This window comes from Arvicola amphibius, chromosome 17, assembly GCF_903992535.2.
Source record: "Arvicola amphibius chromosome 17, mArvAmp1.2, whole genome shotgun sequence".
In the NCBI taxonomy this organism is placed as follows: domain Eukaryota; kingdom Metazoa; phylum Chordata; class Mammalia; order Rodentia; family Cricetidae; genus Arvicola; species Arvicola amphibius.
In genome coordinates, this window is record NC_052063.2 from 9,666,297 (window position 1) to 9,691,343 (window position 25,047).

The 25,047-nt window shown below is 43.0% G+C and overlaps 2 protein-coding genes across 3 annotated transcripts in view; one reads left to right on the top strand and one right to left on the bottom strand.

Moving 5' to 3' along the window:
• Positions 1-5,135: 5,135 nt before the first annotated feature.
• On the top strand, positions 5,136-14,880 carry Usp44 (ubiquitin specific peptidase 44). Its single transcript, XM_038315114.1, has 5 exons — positions 5,136-6,545; positions 10,294-10,492; positions 11,925-12,033; positions 13,282-13,487; positions 14,681-14,880. Exons 1-5 carry the CDS (start codon positions 5,136-5,138, stop codon positions 14,878-14,880), a joined length of 2,124 nt encoding a protein of 707 aa, XP_038171042.1.
• Positions 14,881-18,489: 3,609 nt separating this feature from the next.
• Metap2 (methionyl aminopeptidase 2) overlaps positions 18,490-25,047 on the bottom strand; it is a 31,263-nt gene continuing 24,705 nt past the window's right edge. For both annotated transcript variants that reach the window (XM_038314934.2, XM_038314933.2), the window contains exons 8-11: positions 24,103-24,199; positions 20,641-20,744; positions 20,079-20,194; positions 18,490-19,162 (exon numbers count right to left, since the gene is read on the bottom strand). In XM_038314934.2, the coding sequence (XP_038170862.1) occupies positions 18,910-19,162; positions 20,079-20,194; positions 20,641-20,744; positions 24,103-24,199 (570 nt within the window). In that variant the 3' untranslated portion in view covers positions 18,490-18,909. The remainder of the gene's footprint in view (positions 19,163-20,078; positions 20,195-20,640; positions 20,745-24,102; positions 24,200-25,047) is intronic.

Consider the following 25,047-nt stretch of genomic DNA (forward strand, 5'->3'; position numbering starts at 1 on the left):
CTGTTCACCAATTCCTGCCTTCTTTCATAGTCGGCAGCATAAACAGGTCCCCTGCTCTACAATTTTCTTTTTTAATTTTTGTTTTCTGACTTTGTTTGTTTGTTTTCATTTTTATTCTTTGAGGCAGGGTTTCTCTGTAGTTTTGGAGCCTGTCCTGGAACTAGCTCTGTAGACCAGGCTGGCCTCGAACTCACAGAGATCCTCCTGCCTCTGCCTCCGGAGTGCTGAGATTAAAGGTGTGTGCCACCACTCTCTGGTGCTACAATTTTCAAGATCTGTGATTCCACCTTCTATTTCACACATCGTTAGAGTTTAAAAAGATACGATCCCTTTTAAAGTGCAAATACCCACGGCAGAGGTTAACACTTATAGTGTTTTGCTTGTTTGAAGACAAGCACTCGCTGCATAGCACTGGCTGGTCTGGAATTCACTATGCAGACCAAACTGTCTTTGAATTCGGAGACCTGCCTGTCTCTGCTAGGATTCAAGGCGTGTGCTACCGTACCCAGCTTCTTCATAGCATCTCGACATCCATGAATTAAATCCTGAGATGGCTAAGAAGGAACCACTGAGAAAAGTGGGCAACCTGAAGGCATTATACTTTATAGCATTTTATTAATGGTTTTTGTTTGAATCCAGAGCTTTGAGGTATTTTAAATTACTATTAGCAGTTCATATGTACTGAGAGCTATGTTATTAATTGCCAGGAAATGTTCCATATTTCACAGACATAAATGTGTTTGTGACGTTATTGATATTCCTGCCAGAATTATTTTACCATAAGACAACTCAGGTATGTGGATTTGTCAGGCAGTAAATGTTGGACACCTCAGGGAAGACGAGCAGGGAGGAAAGCGGACATGGACACACACACACACACACACACACACACACACGCACACACACAAACACACACACACAAACATGGACACACACATACACACATGCAGTCACACACGACAGAGTGGTAGCTGCCCCAGGGATTCAGTCTGCTTTCCTTCCTGGAGCCACAGCTGACAGAGCTAGGCCTAGAGCCCCAGTGATTTGTCTGGTGGCGTCGTAAGTTTAGACTCAAAAATGTTTTTAAAAACCACCTTTCTGTGGCACCTCTCCCATGCTTTCATATGTCGGAGGAATAACGTCTGACCAAGGTATCATTGCCCAGCATCTAAACTTGACACCATCTGAACAGGTTTTAAAAGTAGTAGCTGCAACGAAATAGGCGAATCTGCTGGTAGCCGTGGGAGTCTATTACAGAATAGCAAAGATGGAGGAAGAAAAGTTTGGTGCTTGGTGTAGAACTCAGTCTTTTTGTTGTTGTTGTTGATAAAGTCTCACAGTATATATAGCCTTGGCTAGAATGAAACTCTGTGTAGGTCAGGCTGGCCTCAAACCCACAGAGATCCTCCTGTCTCTGCCTCCCAAGTACTGGGATTAAAGGTGTGCACCACCACAACCAGCCTAGCACACTCTGTCTTTATGTATGACTCTCTCTTCCTGAGAGAGTGTTCACCTAAAATGTCTGCAGTTACTCTGCTTGTTTTCAGCGATTCCAAACGTGAACTGATTAAAAGATATAAAGATTTATAGTGCTACTATCAAGCCATGACCCCAGCATAAATCCATTGCAGGCTTTTTTTCTACTGAGACTTCTTGTCTGAGCGTTGTAGAAGATATTAGCTCATCCCACCTCCTTGAACTTTTTAAAAATGGGCCTAGGGATGTAGTCCAGCTATGAGAATGCTTGCCTATGGCACACAGAGCCCTGAGTTCATCCCCAGTACACAGTAACCCTGGTCTGGTGCTCCCTACCCATAATCACAGCACTCAGGAGCTGGAGGCAGAAGAACCAGGGGATTTCAGAGCTCAGCCTGGGGTCCCTGAAGCCCTACCTCAAGACGAGTGTTTCCCATAATAGTTGTCATCATGGCGCACCCCTGTGATCCCGGTGTTTCAAAGGCTACAGGGTCAGAAGAATTGAGAGTTCAAGGCCAACCTGAGCTTAATGGTGAGGTCCTGTCTCAAAAAAAAGAAAGAAAACTCTAAAACCGAAACAATTTTTCTTGATATAAATAGAACTTTCCTTCAGTTCTTCAGAGATTTAAATTAATAGTGATTGTCTGATTGTTTTCCCCAGAGACCTAATTTGTACCTGATTTCTTAGCATTTTAAACTTACATTCTTTAATAACTGATTTTATGTGCATTGGTGTTTTGCCTGCATGTATGTCTGTGTGAGGGTGCCGGATCCCAGGGAACTGGAGTGACAGACAGTTGTGAGCTGCCACTGGTGTGCTAGGAATTGAACCTGCGTCCTCTGGAAGAGCAGCCAGTGCTCCTAACCTCTGAGCCATCTCTCCAGTCCCACATTTATTTATTTTGCATGTAGGCATGTGTGTATGTCATGGTTCCCATGTAAAGGTCAGAGGTCAGTCTGTGGGAGTACACTCTGTCTTCCTACCTAATGTGGGTCCCCGAGATATAACTCAGGTCTTCGGACTTGGTGGCAAGCACTTTTACCCACTGAGCCATCCTGCCAGCCCTATTAAAATGTTAAAACCTCATTACTTATGTGTATGAGCATTTTGTCTGCATGTGCAAATGTGTACCACATGCATGCCTGGTGCCCTTGGCGGCCAGAAGAGGGCACTGGATCCCCTGAGACTAGAGAATGCCGGTGACTGTAAGACACTCTGTAGGTACAGGGAATTGAACCTGGGTCTTAAGAAAAGCCAGTGCTCACAATGTCTCTTCATTTTTTATAATTACATTCTGTGCCTGTGTTCTTGCATGTGGAGGTCAGAGGACATTCCACAGGGATTGGGTAGCAGATCCTTCTCTACATCTTTATATTCAATCCATTTTGGAGAAACAGTAGGTATGAGCGAACCTTAGGTTCTTCTGACTTCTAAGTGGGATCATACCGTGTTTGGTAAGCACCGATTCTGCCTCTTGCTTCCTTCTGCATACTGCCCCACTGCAGCCCTCAGGGCCTCAGAGTCTTTTCACCTGCTTGCCAGGCTGCTCTCAGCCTCCTGAGCATGCCGTTCGCCTTCCCAGAATTCTTTGCTGACTTTACATTGCCCGTAGACTCTCTGGGGAATGAAGCAGGCTGAGAATCCGCTGAGACCCAGGTGGCGGTGTGTTCATCCATCCCTTTGGCCCCGCCCACTCCACGTGAAAGGGGATCTGAAGTGTGGATCTAGGCTCTGGTTATCTGGGTCTACAGGCTGCTGTGGGAAGTAAATGTTTAATTTTTTTTAAAGACTGTATTCTCTGTGTATGAGTGTTTTGCCTGTGTGTCTGTGCACCTCCTGTATGCAGTGCCCATGGAAACCAGAAATGGATGTTGGATCCTCTGAACCCAGGTCCCCTGGAAGAGCAGCCAGTGCTCCTAACCGCTGTGCTGTCCTTTCAGACTGTGTGTGAAACAATGTTTTGATTCTCATGAGCACAGAGGCGTGGAAACCACTGAGGAGCCCTCACTGCAGTGATCTAGGGGAAGTACGATCGTGGTTTGGATCAGGTAGGTGGCAGACTAGGCAATAGGTAGTAGGGTTCTAGCGGTATTACAAAGTGAAGCGAATGGTTTCCCCTCAGCTGTATCTGGAGGTGAACGCAAGATTGACGTCAAGGGATGGAGAGGTGGCTCAGCGGTTAACAGCGCCAGCTTGCAGAGGACCCAGGTTTAGTTTCTGGCGCCCACACGGGAGCTTATAGCTCCAGCTGCAGGGGATCCATCATCCTCTTCGGACCTCCACGGGCACCAGGCATGCACTTGGTATGCTTCCATGTGTCCAGGCAAAGCACCGTACACACAGACTTAAAATAGTGCCTTCAAGGTTTTTCCTCAGTACATAAAAGAATATAGGATAATGATGTTTATTAATTATTGATGTCTTACGAGCAATGATATATTTGAATCTCATGTTTCCTATAAGTTTCATCATATTTCAGACCTGAGGAAAATTTGAAGAAAGGGAATTAAATTAATTTTTTTGTTTTTGTTTTTTGTTTTTTGAGATAGGGTGTCTCTGAACCCTTGGCTGTCCTGGAACTTGCTCTGTAGTCCAGACTGGCCTCGAACTCACAGAGATCCACCTGCCACTGCCTTCCAAGTGCTGGGATTAAAGGTGTGTGCTACCACTGCTGGCTGAGAATTATATTTAAAATGAGCATTTGAGATTTGGGGGTTGGGACTGATATCAGATTTGTCACAAAGAGCGGTTAGAAGCCCCCAGCAGTCAAGTTTATTGTGTAGTTTTCCTCAGTCCCTGGACTGAGGTGACACCTGCAAGTACCACTGCAATAATTACAATTACACGGTGTCTTCTTATCACATGGTATGCCACGGTGGTCTTGTGTTCTGTAACTAGGTACTCACCTTCATCTTGAAGTTCATATTCGGTTTTACTTAAGTCAATAAAAGAATGCGTTGTGGTCAACTGTTCTTAAGCTAGGTCTTTCTGCTGCTTTCTCTATTGTTGTGTGGCCTTGGAGATCAAACCCAGGGACCTCATGCTAGGGAGAGACCCTCCCACTGGGCTGTGTCTGTAGCCCTTTGTGGTTACAAACCTCTCTGGATCCTACCAGTTTGACTCAATTTTGTTTAAACCTCTCATACTGCTAGTCCCGATTCTCTCTCTCTCTCTCTCTCTCTCTCTCTCTCTCTCTCTCTCTCTCTCTCTCTCTCTCTCTCTCATCTATCTGGTTCTATCTATCTATCTATCCATCCATCCATTTGTATGTATGCACGTGCTTTGGGAAACGGCTGTCGGTCTGTTGTATAAAAATATTCTAATCGAGTGAAAAGAAGCCACTAATTTTTCATCACTAGGTGATGACAGAAAATCAAAAACGAGAGGTATTTTTACACGGACCCAAAGGAGAAAAACCAAGTGAGACGTGGGCAAGAGTGGAGCTAGAGAGAGGAAACTCAAAGCCCTGGCATTGTGTCAGGCACCTCAGAAATAAGGGTCAGGAGTAAATTTACGCCGTTGGTCTTGGGAAAATATAAGGAAGGCTCTTGGCTGAGATCTTGACCTTGATCTGCTTAGTTTTCAGGTGCCTCCGGGGCTATGAGGAGAGACTTGTTTGGATGATGTGCGTCTCCACCCGGCTGCAGAGGCACTAGCGATGGACCAGTGCAGGCACATCGCGCACCTGCAGCTCGCCCGCAGCCATTCCATCTTCAACCCCCAGAAATGGTTCTGTGTGGACTGCAGCGCAACCCAGTCGCTTTGGGCTTGCCTCAGCTGTTCCCACGTCGCCTGCGGAAAGTACATCGCAGAGCACGCCCTGAGGCACTTCCAAGAAAGCAGCCATCCCGTGGCGTTCGAGGTGAATGACATGTACGTGTTTTGTTATCTTTGTAACGATTATGTTCTAAATGATACTGCAGCCGGAGACCTGAAGTCACTACGAAGTACCTTAAGTGCAATCAAAAGTAGAAATTACCCCTGTGAGGTGCAGAGGAGCAGGGTTCTACCACCTGCGGATACCCGTGACGATTCTTCCTCCTTACACAATGGTGCCAAATCTCTGCCTAGAAACGAAGACCGAATGTGCGCTGCCCTTTGGCCCAGGACGCTCATGGGTAAAATCTTTCGAACTTGGTTTGAACGGTCAGCCATTGGAAGGAAAAGGCAGGAACAAATTCAGGAGAAAGTGGTAGCCAAGAGAGAAGTGAAGAAAAGACCCCCAGAGCTGGAGCAGCAGGTGAAAGCCGAGTTGGAAAACACACCTCCCCGAAAGAGTTTACGCCTACAGGGCTTCACTGAGGCTGCGGCAGCAGAAATGGTTCCAGCGCTGGCACCACCACCAGCTCCGGCATTACCAGCCAAAGAGAAAGCGCTGTCACCTACCTCGGACAACGGCAAACTTAGAAAAGTAAGAGACTCCTTAATCAGACGAAGGCCAGTAGTAACCCCCGGTGTAACAGGACTGAGGAATTTAGGAAATACTTGCTATATGAATTCTGTTCTTCAAGTGTTGAGCCATTTGCTTATTTTCCGGCAGTGTTTCTTAAAGCTTGACCTGAACCAATGGCTGGCTGTGGCTGCTAGCGATAAGTCCCGTTGTAAGCACTCGTCCGTCACAGATGTGGTAGCTCAGCAGATGCATGAAGGCCAAGAGAAAGAGAAAGGCTTCACGTGCTCCAGACACCCAAGTTTGTCCTCAGGCCTAAGCAGCGGATCCTCCAAGAGCCGAAACATGGAGCTCATTCAGCCCCGGGAGCCGAGTTCACCGTACAGTTCTCTTTGCCACGAGTTACACACTCTGTTCCAGGTCATGTGGTCTGGAGAGTGGGCCTTGGTATCCCCGTTTGCCATGCTCCACTCCGTGTGGAAGCTGATCCCTGCTTTCCGAGGCTACGCCCAACAGGATGCCCAGGAATTTCTTTGTGAGCTTCTGGATAAAATACAGCGCGAACTGGAGGCCACTGGAGCCAGGTTCCCCGCTCTCATCCCCACGTCCCAAAGGAAACTGATTGAACAAGTTCTGAATGTCGTAAATAACATTTTTCACGGACGACTTCTTAGTCAGGTACGGCTTTCTTCCCACATTTTGTCATCATAGGGAAGTCTTTTTTTTTAAGATTTATTTATTTATTATGTACACAGTGTTCAGCCTCCATGTATGCCTGCAGGCCAGAAGAGGGCGCCAGATCTCATTACAGATGGTTGTGAGCCACCATGTGGGTTGCTGGGAATTGAACTCAGGACCTCTGGAAGAGCAGTCAGTGCTCTTAACCTCTGAGCCATCTCTCCAGCCCCCATCATAGGGGGTTCTTAAAGCACAGCTACCACGGGGTATTCCGCATAGTGTCTTAAAAAGTTTTTCCAGGTAAAAATCGATTGCTTTTGTGAGTGTGTAAAGAAGTTGTCCATTCGCATACAGTTTTCTGTGAATCGTAGGTATATTTGTGGAACTAAAAGCCTTTTGAGCCTGGCGGTGGTGGTGCACACCTTTAACCCCAGCACTCGGGAGGCAGAGGCAGGTGGATCTCTGAGTTCAAGGCTAGCCTGGTCTACAGAGCAAGTTTCAGGACAGCCAGGGCCCCACACAGAGAAACCCTGTCTTGAAGGGGGCGGGAGCCTTTTGCTTAAAAAAGTAAGGATATTTTTAAGGTAAACAAACATGACCTTGTTGAGATTAATAATCCTAATTAATAATCCTTTATATCCATGGCTCCTTTCACTTTTCCTTGTTGTGAAAAAAAAATGGATTCTGTCTAGTCATGGCTCTCTGACCAGGACTGGTAAACTGTTCCTAGATATGAGCCCCCTTCTTTCCCATAACACACAGCTCTCCTTTTTGTCTGCTCAGCTGAGGGGGATGGGGCTGGAGAGGTGGTTCAATGGTTACTGATCTTGCAGAAGGCTGGAGTCTGGTTCCCAGTACCCATAGCTGGTGGCTCACAACCACCTTTAACTCCAGCCTCAGGGCACCCGACGCTTCTGGCTTCCACGGGCAGCTGCACCCATGCACACATATTCCACCTGCCATACACATACACACACTGAAAAACAAATCCTTTTTCATTTTTAAAAATTTATGTATCTTATGTATACGGGTATTTTATCTGTATATGGGTATTTCGTATAGACACCAGAAAAAGGCACCAGATCCCATGGGAGTATAGTAGTATAGTTAGAGATGGTTGTGAGCCACCATGTGGTTGCTGGGAATTGAATTCATGACCTCTGGATCAGCCAATACTTTTTAATTAATTAATTAATTAGTTCATTCATTCATTCATTCATTCATTGTTTTTTTTGGGGGGGGGGCAGGGTTTCTGTGTGGAGCATGTCCTGGAATGAGCTCTGTAAACTAGGCTGGCCTCAAACTCACGTAACCACTGAGCCATCTCTTCAGCCCCCTTAAAAATAAATCTTAAATATTTTTCGATTCTTCTTTTCAAAACAGTTTTGTATCTGCCTACTATATAACTTATTTAACCATCCCTCTGTTGTAGATTTGGGACTACTTCCAATTTTTCATTATATCATGATAAATTAGTATTTTTCCTGTTTTCCATGTGACACAGTCCTAGAATTGCTTTATCCAAAGGGAGTAGCTTGGGGGCTGGGCAGTGGCTCAGTGGCTAAGATCCATTCTATTCTTGTGGGGGACCCAAGTTCAGTTCCCAGCACCCACGCCAGGCAGCTCACAACTGCCTGTAACTCCTGCCCGGGGGGACCCAGTGCCTCAGAGAGCGCCATTACTCCCAGTGCTCAATCACAACACAAGCACACACCCACAACACAAGCACACACCCACAACACAAGCACACACCCACAACACAAGCACACACCCACAACACAAGCACGCAGAATTTTAAAGAGAAGGAGTAGTTTGGGTAAATGTTGATACTTTAGTTTTCAGTAAGTCATTTTCTCATTTTAGATTTCTGGTATAGTGTGAGAATGGCTAAGTTCTTTTTTTTTTCTTTTAAAATAAGTGAATCTTGAAATTAATAAAAATCTGTTATAGAAACATTTTGCTTCTCTTTGGGGCCTTACATCTGTCCCCGGAGCCCTATATCCAGTCTGTAAACATGTAATAGACTTCTAGGAGATGTCAAGAACGCCTCAGAACCTGACCTCCATGCTGAGTTCTAGACTTACCTCCAGCAGGGTTCCTTCTGTTGGTGCATTACGTCTAAAGTCTGTATTGGAGTTTTCTTATTGTGTTGTCTATACACCCACACACTGCATTGGATCCCTTTATAGCTTGGTTGTGAGGCCCCCTTGTGGGTGCTGGGAACTGAACTCGGGACCTCTGGAAGAGCAGCCAGTACTCTTAACTGCCGAGCCATCTCTTCAGCCCCTTATTTTGTTGTCTGTGCCAGAAAAAATAGTTTCTATGAATACTCTGCTGCCTTTCATGATGTGTGCATTCGGCTCATAATGTCTTCAACTATTTCTATGTTCGGTTGGTAGCATTAAGTGTCCCAATCACTAATTGCCGGTGGTTGTTAGAATTCCTGTTTTTGCATGTGTCCATTGGGTACCGGGGATGTGGGAGTTCTGGACATGGAACTCAGATCTTCATGAGATTGAACTATTTTCCCAACTGCTTTTTATATTTTGATTGGGTTTTGTTTTCTCGTGCTGGGGACCTAATCCAGGCTAGCCTAGGTTTCACAGAGAGGCCCAGGCTTGCCTGGGCTAGAGATTGAGTCACTGTCCCTCTCTAACAAACAAACAAATTAATGATAGACGAGGAAGGAAAAGGTGATAAACCTCAAGTCTATTATATTAAATATATTATATAAAATATATTATATTAAATGCATGTAATTATATATTGTACATGCACATATACATATGTATATTGCTTATTAAATACATGTAACTATATGTACACATATATATATTAAATGCATATAACTGTATATTTTATATGTACACATACATATATGCATTAATGCATGTAACTATATAATGTATATGTACATCTACCTATGCATTGCTTATTAAATGCATGTAATTATATATTTTATATATATACATACATATATGCATTAAATGCATGTAACTATATATTGCATTTGTACACATACAAATATATTGCTTATTAAATGGGTCTTTTATGTTTAGATTTGACTAATGTTGGAGATTTTTTTGTTTGTTTTTGTTTTTTGAGGCAGGGTTTCTTTATGTAGTCTTGGCTGTTCTGGAACTTGTTCTGTAGACCAGGCTGGCCTCAAACTCAGAGATCTGCCTGCTTCTGCTAAGACCAAAGGTGTGAGCCCTCTTCCCCTCCTTCCTTCCTGGCTGTTTGTTTTTTTGAGACAGTGTCTCACTGAGTAGCATTAGCTGGCCTGGAATTCACTATGTAGACCTGGGTAACCTCAAGCTTTGGAGAGCCACGGCTGGGGTTAAGGGTGTGCTTTGTCATTATTGGTGGGCCAGTAATCGGAGCCCACCGTTTGTAATGAGTTTAAGGACAGTCTAAAATGACAAACTGTGTGTGTGTGTGTGTGTGTGTGTGTGTGTGTGTGTGTGTGGTTTGGATGTCAGAGGACAACTTAGAACTATATTCTCTCCTTCCTCCCTTTGGGTCCTGAGAATCCAAGTCAGTTCATCAGACTTGGCAGCAGGTGCCTCATTTTGCCAGCCCTAATAAATATCTTCTTGAAGAAAAAAACAATTGTGGTTAACTGCCTGACAGATCATAAAACTTGCTATTCATCATTGGACTGGTCCACTGGCATTTCACTGGTGTGGAGTGAAAGCTCATGTTTTGACAGAAAAATTATAAACCAGAGTGATGTTTCTCTTTGCAGGTTACGTGTCTCGCGTGCGATAATAAATCAAACACAATAGAACCGTTCTGGGACCTGTCCCTGGAGTTCCCCGAGAGATACCAGTGCAGTGGGAAAGACGCTGCCACCTCCCAGCCATGCCTAGTTACCGATATGTTGGGCAAATTTACCGAAACCGAAGCGTTAGAAGGGAAAATCTACATGTGTGACCACTGTAACTGTGAGTATAGACGGGCTCGCTGTGCTTTTTCGGGTTAGCGAGAGCGAATGAGGGAGCTGTAAGCCCTTAAAGAGGAGCTATGGAAACGCATTTTTCAGTCCCACAAAAGACATCATGTATTTCTCCTTTGCAATAGTCGTTATCAATGACATTAAAATTCTTCTTGGAACATTGGAGAGATGGATTAATGGCTGATATCACTGGCATTCTTAGAGGACCAGGGTTCGATTCCCAGCACCCACATGGCAGCTCAAACCTGTCTGTAACTCGTCTCAAGGGATCTGATGGCCTCTTGCCTCCCTTGGTACATATGTTGTGTTTGGACATACAGGCATCTTTACCCTGTATGTCCCATACACATAGAAAAAAAAACAATTATTTTATTTTCTTATTTATTTTGCTTTTTAAGACAAGGCTTCTCTGTGTACCTCTGGCTATCCTGGAACTTGCTCTGTAGACTAGGCTGGCCTCAAACTCAGAGATCTGCCTCTACCTCCCAAGTGTTGAGATTAAAGGCATGCACCATCAGCACCTTGGCTCAGCAATAAATTTTTTAAAAATTATTTCCACATTTCAAAATATGATACTAGAGCTTGAGATCGTTTCTTGTTTGTTTACAAAAGTGCTGGGGATCCAGGTACCTTAACACTGTAGCCACATTCCCAGGCTGATGTTAAACTTCCCGGGAAAGAAACACTTTCCAGGACTGAACCAAAGTCACATTTTGTCCTGAGTACTGTCATACCGTGAACTCTGCTATAACATAGCCTAAGATTTATAAGCATTGAGAGAGAAATGGGCGTTTGTAAGATGTGGTATGATGGCTTTCAAAGTAGAATGTCCCAAATATCCTCATCACCAAATCTTAGGGTAGACAGTATTACAAATGTAGGCTATGGTCTTGTACTCATTTGTGTGTGTGTTGCGGCTGACAAATGCAGGCCTGGAAATAGCTGCTTAATACACGAAGGGGAATGTTTCCAAGTCAGAAGCCGGGCACCCTGCAGCCACTCCCATGCAGTCCAAAAGTTAGCAGCAGCTGGATACCTGGGGGAGAAGCTTCTAGTAGCTAGTGGGATCTGCCCGGAGCTGACATGAGAGGCTCTGTTGTCCTTGCCATGGTCAGAGCTGTCATACAAGCCCAAGGACAGCTGCTGACCAGCAAGCAGAAGCTCTGGAGGAGATGGTCTAGCAAGAGAGTCCAGGGCACAGTCCCTGAGTAGAGAGGCAGAAGGGACAAGAGTCTTGAGTTCTACTTGCTGGAGGAACGTGGTGCTGAGTGAGGCACGTCTAATTGACTAATTGGAGGCACCAGGACTGGGGTGGGGCTAAGAGGGTGGAGGAGTGCTCTTGGGCAGTACACGCCCACGTGCCTGGGCACTAAAGCTAACGAACTGAGTTTTCTTTCCTTTTTTCCCCCTTGGTATTTTAGCAAAGCGTAGAAAGTTTTCGTCAAAACCAGTTGTACTCACAGCAGCCCAGAAACAGCTTATGATATGCCACCTGCCTCAGGTTCTCAGACTACATCTCAAACGGTTCAGGTTAGTAATGTGAGTCCCGGCTGTCTGCCAGTTCCACACGTGATCCGGGATCCGGTCATTCTTTCTGTTTAGGATGCTTCCGAACTTAACGTACACATGATGGGCTAGATTTCAGTACTTGGTTAATGGATGACCTCCTGCAGAAAAGTATAGCTCCTGTCTTTATCTTTGAACAGTAGACATCATCCATATTCAGTAACTGAGCTGTTTTTGTTTTTGTTTTTTTTAATTATTGGGTTTGAGACACAGTTTCTCTGTGTAGTCCTGGCTGTGGCTGTCCTGGAACTTACTCTGTAGACAAGGCTGGCCTCGAACTTACAGAGATCAGCCTACCTCCGCCTTCCAAGTGCTGGGATTAAAGGCTCACACCACTACCACCAAACTTTGTTACTGTTTTTCTGAGCCAGAGCTGGGGTAGCCTGGAACTTGCTGTGTAATGTACCCCAGGCTGGCCTCAAATTGAGTTACCCTTCTCCTGAGTGCCCAGGAGTGTATCACATATCCCAGCAGGGACTGTGACCTGCTCTGTGTGAATTTAATATATTTATTGTTTAATATTCAGGTACACACAGCATCACGCAGATCTAGATTGTGATTTTCCCTTTTGTACCAAACAGTGATAAAAGGTTGCAGTAGTGGGACACACTGAGAAAGTAACATTATGGGGACTTATTTGTCACTTAACATCCCCTTACTTAGAGAGTTCTTAGGAATTAAGAGATACCTGTGTGTTTTTTTTCCTCACACCAACCCATCAAACTCTCCCACTTGAGATGGTCCTTTCATTCAACAGATGATTTAAAACTCATAGAGCTATAATTTTCTAAGTTTTATTTCTATATTAAAGACAATTATTTTAAGCCTGTAATCCCACTTGGAAGTTAGAAAAAACACATTTGGGAATTCAGGACCACCCTTGACTACATGAGACCTTTCGAAAACAAACAACAAAATTCCATATGGAACTGATGGAAGGGTTGGGAATACAATGGTCAAATGCTTGCCTTGCAAGTCTAAGGCCCCAACAGGATCCCCAGCACAACATGTATGTATTCTTAAACTAATGAAGCAATCTTGACGGGACTTTTTTTGCAAAATAAGCCTAAATCCCCGTACAGCCAACTCAGTATTGAAAGGCTATGTTCAGTCTTCATACTTCATGGTTTCGGGATCCACTGTTCAAGCTGTCCAGACCTAATATATGGCAAACTTTCTCCCCTTGATTGTTTCCCTTTGGTTTGTTCCCAGATGGTCAGGACGTAATAACCGAGAGAAGATTGGTGTTCATGTTGTCTTTGAGGAAACCTTAAACATGGAGCCCTATTGCTGCAGGGAGACCCTGAAAGCGCTCAGAGCAGAATGCTTTATCTACACTTTATCTGCTGTAGTGATCCACCACGGGAAAGGATTTGGCTCAGGACACTACACTGCCTACTGCTACAATTCTGAAGGAGGTAAAGCCAAGGAAAACGATCCCATCTTGGGTTAGAATTGGAAGCTTGTGCTTAGCAATTTCTAAACTGAGTCACCTGACCATTTGCCGTCTTTCTAGACAAAGGTTTTCCACAGTTAGTGCTGCTGGTTGATTGGGGGCAGGGGCATAGAAAATATTCTACAGGCTTGGAATATATACTCTCACTATGTAACTGGCTATTTCAGAATTTCCTATGGATACCAAGCTGGCCTTGAACTCTGCCTCCCCTGAGTCATGGGATTAAAGACGTGTGCCTCACACAAGGGCCAGACTGGCCTCAAACTCATAGATACCCCTGCCTCTATCTCCCACACCAGGGCCAGTACTGGCCAGTTTTTCTTAAAAGTCATAATTCCTATGTTCACTGGTTCGTCAAAGAACAAGGTATCTAATGACCTGGTAGATTGCAGATATTTGTTCAACTTTAACATGCAAAATCCATTCCCTAGCAGAGGTGACTGGACCACTGAAAAATGAACACGCGTACATACACACACCCTAGCAGTGCAGACAGCAAAAAGCCTGGCTCTTCTACAAAGGAAACTACTAGGGTAGACTGTGTTTTGTAGGAAGCGGCTGAAGCATTAGTTACTTAGTATTTCCATTGGGAATGGAGCATGCCAAATACATTGTCAGATTCTAACTCCAAACTAATAAAATAGGCTATTCCATAAAAGAAACCTAAAAGAATTCTATTGTGTGAAGTCTTACTCTTTTGGCTTTTTGAGGGGCCCACCACGCAGCTCCCAAATAAATCACACAGAGGCTTATTCTTAGTTATGAATGCCCAACCTGTGGCTGGCTGGCTGGATGGCTGGTCCCTGATGTCCTTTCCTTGTTCTCTTGCTGCTCTTCTTCCTTGGTTCTCCTTCTACTTATATTCTCTGCCTGCCAGCCCCACCTATCCTTGCTACCGACTCGCTACTGGACGTTCATCTCTTTATTGGGCCCATCAGGTGTTTTAGACAGGCAGAGTAACACAGCTTCACAGAGTTAAAAAATGTAGAGTAAACAAAAGTCACACACCTGAAAATAGTATTCCCCAACCCTCCCGTTGTAAGGAAAATGAAGCAGCCATTACCTTTCCTTCAGAACGCTCCATTTCGTCACACAAGCTTTTGTAGTAAACGTTTGGAACTCTTACAAACGTCCACCCTCTCTCCTTCCCTCCAGGGTTCTGGGTCCACTGTAACGACTCCAAGCTAAGCATGTGCACCATGGATGAAGTCCGCAAGGCCCAGGCTTATATCTTATTTTACACGCAGCGAGTTATTGAGAATGGACATTCCAAACTCCTGCCTCCTGAGCTCCTGTCCGGTAGCCAGCATCACGGTGACGAAACCGACGCCTCTTCTAAGGAAGTCCTTAGCTGATCCAGAGTGGGCGCTCATTATTTGTATATATACTTTTTAAATGGGCTGACTTACGATGCTGAGCCTCATTGTTTTTATTTTTTAATTATGATCAGTGCATGCTACGTTTAGACATTTTGTATTTACGAAGGTTTTGTTTTTGTTACATACTATAAATATATGTATATCAAATATAGGCCAACTAAACATTTTTCAATTATTTGAGTTTTATACTTTTATTGTTTACCTCAGGCTATTGTTTACCTCTTACATTTTGATGTCTTAATTGCCTCAAATCATGAATTTGTGCAATCTACTAAAGAAATTCAAGTGGCATCATTTTATATTTATTGTTTATCTTTTGTGGCTGTTTTCTATAGATTCTAAACACATGGGAAGGATATGTTCTTCAGAGTCTGACTAAGAAAGCCATTGATACACTCACTTCAGTTCTGTCCCCTTAAAGGCAAACAGACTGGAAGTCAAACACCAAAGGTTATTCCTGAGGCTACATGCAGAAGCACAAGGCTCAGAATAGACTTAATGCAGTTGCTGGTCTTTCACTGTACAGTTTATTGCTTCCATGATTGTTCTTTGTACAAACTTGTAACGAAAACAGCAGATTCATAAATGGTGTACTTAAATGAACTCTGGAACTGTGGGCAGTGGAACACACTTCAATAAAGAAGTCACAAGAGCTTGAATTTAGCAGACTAATATATGATCTCATACAGATGTAGTTTATCTTGAGAATGAGGTGATTTTATGTTTAATTACATTAGTAGAGCTCTTAAATGCTTGAGATTTTTAGTTTAAAGGAATAAGAAGTCTTAAAGAGGGAGAGAAAAGCTTAGGGCAGAAGAAACTGGTCAAGACCAGTGCGTGGTTTGCTATACCCAGGACCTCATTTTTTTCCCCAAGTAACCTATGCATCAATCTTTTATTCTTGTTACCTCTTTAAAATCACTATGTAAACTTGAATATTTTTGAAAGCAAGAAAATTCTTTTGCTGTGTTCTAAGGAAAGCCCTGGTGCTACCAGCTTCACTTATTCAGAAAGGGGTGCTCCACCAACTACAAATCAGTCTAACACCTCCAGGTCCCTGTCAGCCACTGGGGGAGCCCTTGTCCCTTTTTTGCTATCGTGGGTTTATTAACAGCTTACTTTTAAAGCCAGAAAGTGGTCTCGTTAGCAGGTCTCTCAGAGTAGTGTCGCCTGGGGCTGCTGACAGCTGCAACAAGTGTTCCAAATACAGCTGGGTATTTATTTAGTCAGGCCTGGAGATGTGCATTTACCAACACCTATGCAAAGTTGTTGCCTAAACTGTTAACTGTACCTCATTAAAGATTTATGTGGTAAAGGTACCAAGTCCAGCCTTTAATTTTGAGGATTGTTTTTTTTCTTTAGTGGGTTGTTTTTCTTCTTTTTGTAGGCAGGGTTTCTCTGTATAGCCCTGTCTGACCCAGAGCTCGCTTTGTAGACCAGGTTGGCCTTGGATTTACAGAGATCCACCTGCCTGTGCCTGAGTGCTGGGATTAAAGGGCTGTTCCTAACTTTTAGGAGTACAAAACACGAAGTACTGCTGTCTGTCACCACAAAGGTGACCTGGGCTTTAGCATGTGTTGGGGTAGCACACCAGAGAACTATAGTATTTTCCCACTAGATTGTGTTGTGAATCTAAAATTGCTCTTTAGGGGGAAAAAGGGGGGAGCAATTTGAAAAAAACAAAACCCAAATGATAAACAGAAACTTAGATTTCTTATTAAATTCCTGAGATCTCAACATGGATACCTACATTCTAAGTTGTTTTAACAACAACAGAAAAAAAAAACAATAGTTTGGGTTGTAAATAATTTACTGAAGGCACTACTGATAACAGCAAAGTAAGACTTGTTGCCAATAAGAGATCCATCACTAAATGTAACAATGACTTCGAGGAATGAAAGCTAATAAGGAGGGTTCTTCTGCATGCCAGCTTTCCTTAAACAGCAGTTTTCAACCTGTGGGTTGCCTAAGACCATCCGAAAACAAATTATTTACGTTACGATTTACAACAATAGCAAAATTACAGTTATGAAGTCATTTTATGTTGGGGTCCCCACAACATGAGGAACTATATATTGAAGGGTCACAGCATTAGGAAGGTAGAGAACCACTATAAGGCCATACTACTTCCAGCCATTTGGGGACAGAATGATGCTCCCAACAGCTTTCTAAGTTTGGACCGCACAAAGGTGAATGTGCTGAGAAAGATCTTGGAAAACCCTAAAGCTCTCATTAGGGGTCAGTTTTGAAAATCCTGACTTCAGATATGACTCAAGCTGCTCAAATCACCTGCCCGAGAATCCAGAGCCACAGGACCCAGCTGGGGAGCATCTTGCACAATGTGTAAACAGAGACATCGCATTCAAGAGCAGCAATGTGAACAACAGCACTGTAAACACACAGCTGAAAACTAGGTTGTTCCCCACAAAGAAAAGCAGCATTCACTTAGAGCTGGAACACAGAAAAGAGCAGCTATTCAGGCAGAATACGATCCAGGTCCATAAATCTTGTTTCTCTTCTTCAGGGACCATGTCAAGAAAAATTAAAACCACATAGCATCCCAGAGGCAATACAGCATCACTGTGCTAAGGCATATACAAATCAAGGTTCTATCTGGGCAAGTAACCAAAACAAACTATGATGGAGCATTTGTATCAAACCACATTTAAGAATCTAAGCAGGCCGGGCGGTGGTGGCACACGCCTTTAATCCCAGCACTCGGGAGGCAGAGGCAGGCGGATCTCTGTGAGTTCGAGGCCAGCCTGGTCTACAAGAGCTAGTTCCAGGACAGGCTCTAGAAATTACAGGGAAACCCTGTCTTGAAAAACAAAAACAAAAACAAAACAAACAAACAAAAAAAACAAAACAAAAAAAAAAACAAAAAAAGAATCTAAGCAGTTAAATAACTCGGCTTCCAAACAAGCTAAATTTTGTATCCTTACATTCAAAATAACACCCCTGACTTTATAAAAGAACCACATTTCGGGGAGGAAGGCTTGAGACAGGGTTTCTCTGTAAAGCCCTGGCTATCCTGGAACTTGTTCTGTAGACCAGGCTTGTGCCTCCTGAGTGCTGGGATTAAAAGTGTGTACCACCATGGTGTAATTTGTGATGTTAAGACACTTGATTTGCTAAGGGCCATGAATGTTGAGTATTTGCCTTATGAAGAAAAAAGTCCAATTTCAAGTTAGCTTTTCTAACTAGAACAAAGTCCAAACTTCTTTTGTATATGGCTTTAATGTTTTTGTTACCTAATTTGTCGACTACATACCCTATAAATATGACCACTGAGTTAAGGGACTTTCATTCATGAAAGTTTTTAAAGTTGGCACAATCTTTCCCCATGATGTGTAAATAAGTACACCTTCCCAATGACAAGAAAGACGACTAATGTTAAACATGCTTCTACAAAAAAGTGTTCCTAAGGAGGCGTACTCCTTTTTGCTCACTCCACACACACGAAGACCTGACAGTCATCTTTCCTGCAGTAAATCTGTAGGTATCTACAGCCCACATAAAGAACAGCATCTATACTTTAGCTACTTTCTGCTTAGAATTGCAACCATAGACATTAAAATGTAGCTCTCAGATCTGAAAATGTTTTTATTTAGAAAATGGACTTCAGGAAGGTTAAAAAGCAACACCAGAGGGCACAGGTGCAGAACTGGATGTATGCAGTCATTCAAAGCATTCAAGTAGGAATAGGGCAATATAAATATCCAAAAAGCATCGCTTAGGTCTTCAAAACAAAATGTGTAAGTAATTCCTAACTAGTGAGCAGTGCAGCGTTTCCTAGACGGGAGAAACAGTTAACATTAAAGTCTTGAAAGCCTTTTCCTTGGTTAATTACATGTAGACAGTCTGTCTTTGATCAAACTCCTTGAAACATGGATAAAGGTATTACACAGGTCCACTGTTAACACAGACAACATGTTGCAAATTACTTGTGGTATAATGTGTTCCAGCAAAGCTTAGAAAACAAAGTTGAGTTGGCTTTGGACTAGTTTAATAGTCATCTCCTCTGCTGACGACTTCTTTACAAGTTGGACGCAACAGTATGGTGTGTTCAAACTGTGCTGTGTACGACCCTTTGATGTCACACAGTGGTGGATATGGATCTACTATGCCCAAGTCACACAGATTCTTCAGAGCCATTAAGTATTTACTTTCGCCCAACCGATCCAGCCATCTGCGGCAGAAGGCAAGGGTGCCAAAGTTTTCATTGATGACATTTAACAGATGTTTTGTTCTTGGAAGCCTAAGAGGAGAAAAGCAAAGATTAATAGCTGGATAATAACTAATCAATTTTCCCCATTATAAAATTCAAGTTTTAGTCAACGCTGCACCTGGACTCTGAGTTCACAACACTGACTATTCCTATATTGATAATAACTGAAATATGTAATGCCCAAAGACATAGCTGAACATGAACCTGCTGAAGACCACTTAAGTGTGCAAATTCCTAAATGAGAGTTATACAAGTTGGAAGACTCTCCTATGAAAGCATGAATCCAACCTACAACCAATCTCTATCAAGAGTAAAAAAGATGGGGCTGGAGAGATGGCTCAGCGGTTAAGAGTACTGGCTGCTCTTCTAAAGGTCCTGAGTTCAATTCCCGGCAACCATATGGTGGCTTACAGCCATCTGTAATGAGATCTGGTGCTCTCTTCTGGCCTGCAGGCATACGTGCAGACAGAACACTATACATAATAAATAAATATTTAAGAAAAAGAGTAAAACAGAATGTCGACTGGGACAGGACGCTTACCAATAGGAAAAACACAACCCGGGCAGTGGTGGCGCACGCCTTTAATCCCAGCACTCGGGAGGCAGAGGCAGGTGGATCTCTGAGTTCGAGACCAGCCTGGTCTACAAGAGCTAGTTCCAGGACAGGCTCCAAAGCTACAGAGAAACCCTGTCTCGAAAAAACCAAAGGAGGGGGGAACCCTCCTAACCCTAGAATTCTAGGAAACAATACTGCATTATCAGTAACTGTCTGAATGTTTGCCACTCTCATTTTCACCCCATGGCAATTTTTCTGTTGTATTACAGAAACCCAAAGGACTCAATGATAAGACTCTAAACTGTAGTATTTATAAATATTTCACCCAGTATGTCTGTCCTATTGTTACCCTGGAAGAGATGCACATCGGTCATAAATCGATAGTCTCACCTTATTGGCACATGTCCCACATCAAAGTTTTTCATGTAGTGTGAACATTCCATGTCGTCATGAACAACACCCTTTCCTGTGCTTCCAAAGGTCTCAATGGCATACACCTCTCCTTCCTTCAAAACACAGAAGGACCAAAGAGAGAAAAACAATTCAGAACTAATCAGCTTCCCACAAAATAAAGAAGTAACAGGAAATAGGCTTCTCAGCCTTTGTCACTGGATATCCCTTATCAAAACTGACAGGGGTGAATTTTGTCACTGCTGTGCCCAATGCTTTCTAAAGACAACATTTAGGACAGTCTCAATACTCTTCAATGTTGAGTAAATAGTATAGCTCCAGTCTTTACAAGCACGACACAATTTCTCCTAGGGTCAGTAGATACAGCAAGCTTATTTTTGTTCAATGTTTATGTAGATAGGAATCTTAGTTTAAAAAAAAAGTACGACAACTTTCCACAGAAGTCTCAGTGCTGGGCTGGGCGTAGGAGTTTGAGGGGGGGCAGTGGTAGTGTACCTTCCTAGCACACCAGCGCCCTGTGAGCGTGGAGTGACTCACATACCTCCATTCTTGTAGCCTCCCCTCCTTTCACAATGGGCACCGTTTTCCCAGCGTGTATTCTGTAAGGTCCAATTGAATGTCCATTTAGATTACGGATGGGCTTCACTGTCATAACAAAGAAATAATGTTTAGGCTCTCAAGGGTAAACAGAGTCTTAGCCTTTTGGTAGTTTAAGCATTTACACCAAAGACACTGAGCAAGAGTGGTGGCACACACTTAAATCCCAGCACTTGGGGGCTGGGGCAATGGCTCAGTGGCTAAGAGCACTGGCTGTTCCTCCAGAGGTCCTGAGTTCAATTCCCAGCAACCACATGGTGGCGCATAACCACTGGGATCTGATACCCTCTTCTGGCATAAAGTCAACAGAGCATTCATATACATAAAATAATAAACATTAAAAAAAAATCCCAGCAGTTGATGGCAGAGGCAGGTAGATCTCCGAGTTTAAGGTCAGCTACAAACAAACAAAATCAAGGCTCTCACAGAGATAAAGTGCAAAAAAATAAAAAAAAAAAGGTAGTTTGTTTTATTAGGTACCAAAGAGCTGGCTGGAGAAGAATCAGCTGCTAAGAGTGCATTCTGCCTCAGAGGACCAAAGTTAATTCCCAGCACCCATGTCATGTGGCTCAACTTCCTTAAATTCCAGCTCCAGAAGATTCAATGCCTTCTGGCTTCCATGGGCACCAGTAATCGCCTGCACAAACCCAGTTACACATACACATCATTAAAAATCACCAAAGAGGAGAATGGAAGAAAAAAATAAATTACAGGTGATACCGTATTTAGAAATAAGAACCTTAAGGGTACATATATTATATGTTATTAAAACATTAATTATTATTATTAATATATATTAAAACAAAAAATGTGAAGGCGGGGACACTGTCAAACCAATCTTACAAAAATTTTAATTGTACTGTTTTAAATGTTACAAAACAAACTCAATTTTCTGCAACCACATAATAAAGTCACAGGCTGGAACATTACTCCAAGATGAAAACAGAAAGCAAGGAATACGTAGAATAAACGATATGGAATGATTAACGGCCCTAAAGGCACACTGTATGTTTCCATGTATACACAGGCTCAAATCTCAAGTCTAACTGCTTAGGAACACGCAATTAGTAAAGACAGAGAGCAGATGCCACACCAGCACTTAGGCCAGAGCTCACTGGAGCACCACTGCTCCGACCGGGAAGGTGAGGGTGGCTAGGCTCTGCCTGACCCTCAGGTTCCCATTTAACCCCCAGCACAGAGGTGTTGGGGTGTAACAGTGGCAGGTGCTACAGAGCATAAGAGCACATGACGAGCTTTGAGGCCTTCTGGTCTTCAACTGACAAGTCAATTCTTATGCTTTGTGCATTTCAAAATTACGTTTCACTTTAGGAAATCTAGCTCTGTAGTTTCTGAAGCATTAATAAGAAGGCACCTTTCTTCAAGAGCAGAATTATTTATCAAGATTTTAAAAAGAAAAAACAATGAACTAATGGCATTAAAGTTCAATGGGGAGGTGAAATTTCAGCGTATGCATTGCTATTAATATAAATGAGGGAGAAGGTCAAGTCAGAAGACACTCCAGAGAGGAACAAGGACCCCTGTCCACACTGCTGAAAAGCTGTCCCCAGTGAGAATTAGATGAGAAAGACACTACCATTTCTGTAACCCAAGAAGCCCTAGCTACATCTCTGTAGTGGAACCTTTATAATAATAAACTCTACCTACAACCAAGGAGGGACCTTCAGGAAACTCATCTGCAAACCAGTGTTTGTTTAGAAGGCTCACAAGAAGTATGATACCCAAGAAATCACAGAAGAGGAGGGTCCAGGTTGCCAAGAGCAAGGTCAAGGCCAAACCCTAGTTAGCCTGGGCTAACTCTTGTGATTCGTGACTAGGATAACTTCCCGCCCCGGGAATAACACCAGGCACAGGAAAGAGAAGAGGAGCTGGAGACACCTTGGCAGCTCTGTGCAGACAGGAGACGGCAAGAACACCCAGGTGACGACAGTGAAGGGGACGGGGCCCATTAGGTCTGCACTGGGAATGCAGGAGGAAGCCGAAGTTCAGAGTGGTGTTGATCTGTACACTAGGTAGATCACCAAGCCTTCACTTGGGCTAGGCAGGCCTGACCAACTGGAAGTGAGTCCTCTGTCCCTCCCCACTAGGGGACTGCTACACGCTAGGTGTTTAGTTGCCTCAGCCCTGGAAAGGAAAAAGCTGCAGCTGGTATAGTTAATCCCCGCTACAGTACAATGTCTATGACCTAACAAGTAGATAGTTCTAGAATATTAGGTTTAATGGGAGAAGAAAGGAGCTCTTTGCTCAAAATTGTTCAATTTCGGGTTGTATTTTTTTTAAAGATTTGTTGATTATTGTAGTCTCATCATGTGAACCATGTAGGCCTAAAAAGAAAAAAGGAAAAACAGAACAAAACTCCCCAAAACAAAACTAGCGGGATAACAATAGAAGAGTATCAATTATCTTTTTTAAAAAACAAAAAAAACCTTATAATCAGATAAATTTATTTTAAAACGTATACAGCACTATTCTAAGTCTTAGCAAACTATCCCCCAAACCAACACAAAAAGACAAAAACAAACCAAACAAAAGAACAAGTCACCCTTGGCTTAACAGTTTCAAGGCCAACACCGGATACAATGAGACACTGTGTCTAAAACATAAAGAAAATAAAGTTTGGGTTTTTTTTAAAAAAATATTTGTTTATTATGTATACAGTGTTCTGCCTGCATGCATACCTGAATGCCAGAAGAGGGCACCATATCTCATTACAGATAACTATGAACCACCATGTGGTTGCCAGAGAATTGAACTCAGGACCTCTAAAGAGCTGCCAGTGCTCTTAACCTCTGGGCCATTTCTCCAGATCCTAATAGTTTTTTCTTTTTAACTATTTTATTTACTTAGACTTAAGAAGATTCAGTCAATTTCTCCTTTTTATTATTTTTATTTAAATATAATATTTTTATTCTTTTGAGAATTTCAGACATGCAAAATGATTTTTTTTCCAAATTTACTCCCCAGTCTTCCACTTAATTTCTGAGACCCCTTTCTGCAATTTCATGACTTTTAGAACAGCATTAAAGAAAGAAAGGAGGAGTGTGGCTAGATGACTGGACAGACCTGGAGCTGGGGAATGGACTGTGATGGATGCAGAGCACCACAAAGCACAAGTGACCGGCTCTGACTGGCTCTGACAACTGCACAGCAGCAGCTGAAGACAACAGCAGATTAACCAGCCTCCAAATTCTGAATGGGGCTCCAAATAAACAAGCAGAATCACCAATGAACAAGACTCTGGTTTCCTCACTCATCCATAATGTCCCAAAAGCCTGATTCAAATATGGATGTCATCGCAGCTACTAATTAGCTCAGAAAGTTCCAAGAGCTCCCACAGTACTGCTTCCACACACACCACCTGACCCAAGCCTGCTGTGAAGGACCATACCTTGATAGGTCTTCCCATCTATTTCTACTTCATAGGACTCCATGACTTCTTGAATGGCTTCACCAACATCACAGAGACGAACATCAATCCCAGCACACTAAAAATAATGTGTATTTTAATTTTGTAATAAGGGACAACCAGAAAAACTAATTTGTATATTATAAATAATTATATAAGACTTTGTGAAGGATGTTTAATAACACACAACCAATTAGACCCAAATTTTCTTTGCCTGTAAGATCTGCAGTATGGTTTACTTGGAGAAACATAAGGAATATAAGGGGTGGTGGCAGCTGGAGAGATGATTCAGTAGCTAAGAGAACTTGTTCCTCCTGCAGAGGAAACCTCATTTGGTAATCAGCACCCAACATGACAGCTCAACTGTAACTCCAGTTCCAGGGGATCCGACACCCTCTTCTGGCCTCTGAAAGCAATGCACACACGTAGTGCACTTAAATAATGCAGGCAAAATACTCATGCACATAATATTTAAAAGCATTTATATTCGGGAATCTACCAGGAATCTCTGCTTAAGCAAAATTACACTAGCAGAATCTGATCTCATGGTAGGAATCTTGGAGTCAGTCATCTTAAAACTTCCAGGTGGTAAAGTTAGTTCAATCAATTCTATCTTTTAGACAGCAGCAGTGCTCCAACCACAAGGGGAATACATGGTGGTACATTCCTGTAGTTCCACATACTCAGAAGATGGAAGCTCTCGAGAAAGAAGCCTGAGCCCAAGTTAGAGGCAGCCAAGGCAACACTGTGTCTGTCTGTCTCTCTCTCTTTTACACACACACACACACACACACACACGGAATCTATTCTTGAGGGCAGTTCAACAATTCATCGATATAAACACATATTTTGAGGAAAAGGCACAAATCATTTCAATGGGATTTACATTTAGAATATACTTTTCAATACAAAGACTCAACAAAGTAA

Bases quoted from the DNA above. Each gene is read 5' to 3' on its own strand.
- Usp44 (XM_038315114.1), top strand. From the start codon at position 5,136: ATGGACCAGTGCAGGCACATCGCGCACCTGCAGCTCGCCCGCAGCCAT. The intron at 6,546-10,293 runs GTACGGCTTTCT...TTCTCTTTGCAG, and splicing joins ACGGACGACTTCTTAGTCAG to GTTACGTGTCTCGCGTGCGA. The intron at 12,034-13,281 runs GTTAGTAATGTG...GTTTGTTCCCAG, and splicing joins CTACATCTCAAACGGTTCAG to ATGGTCAGGACGTAATAACC.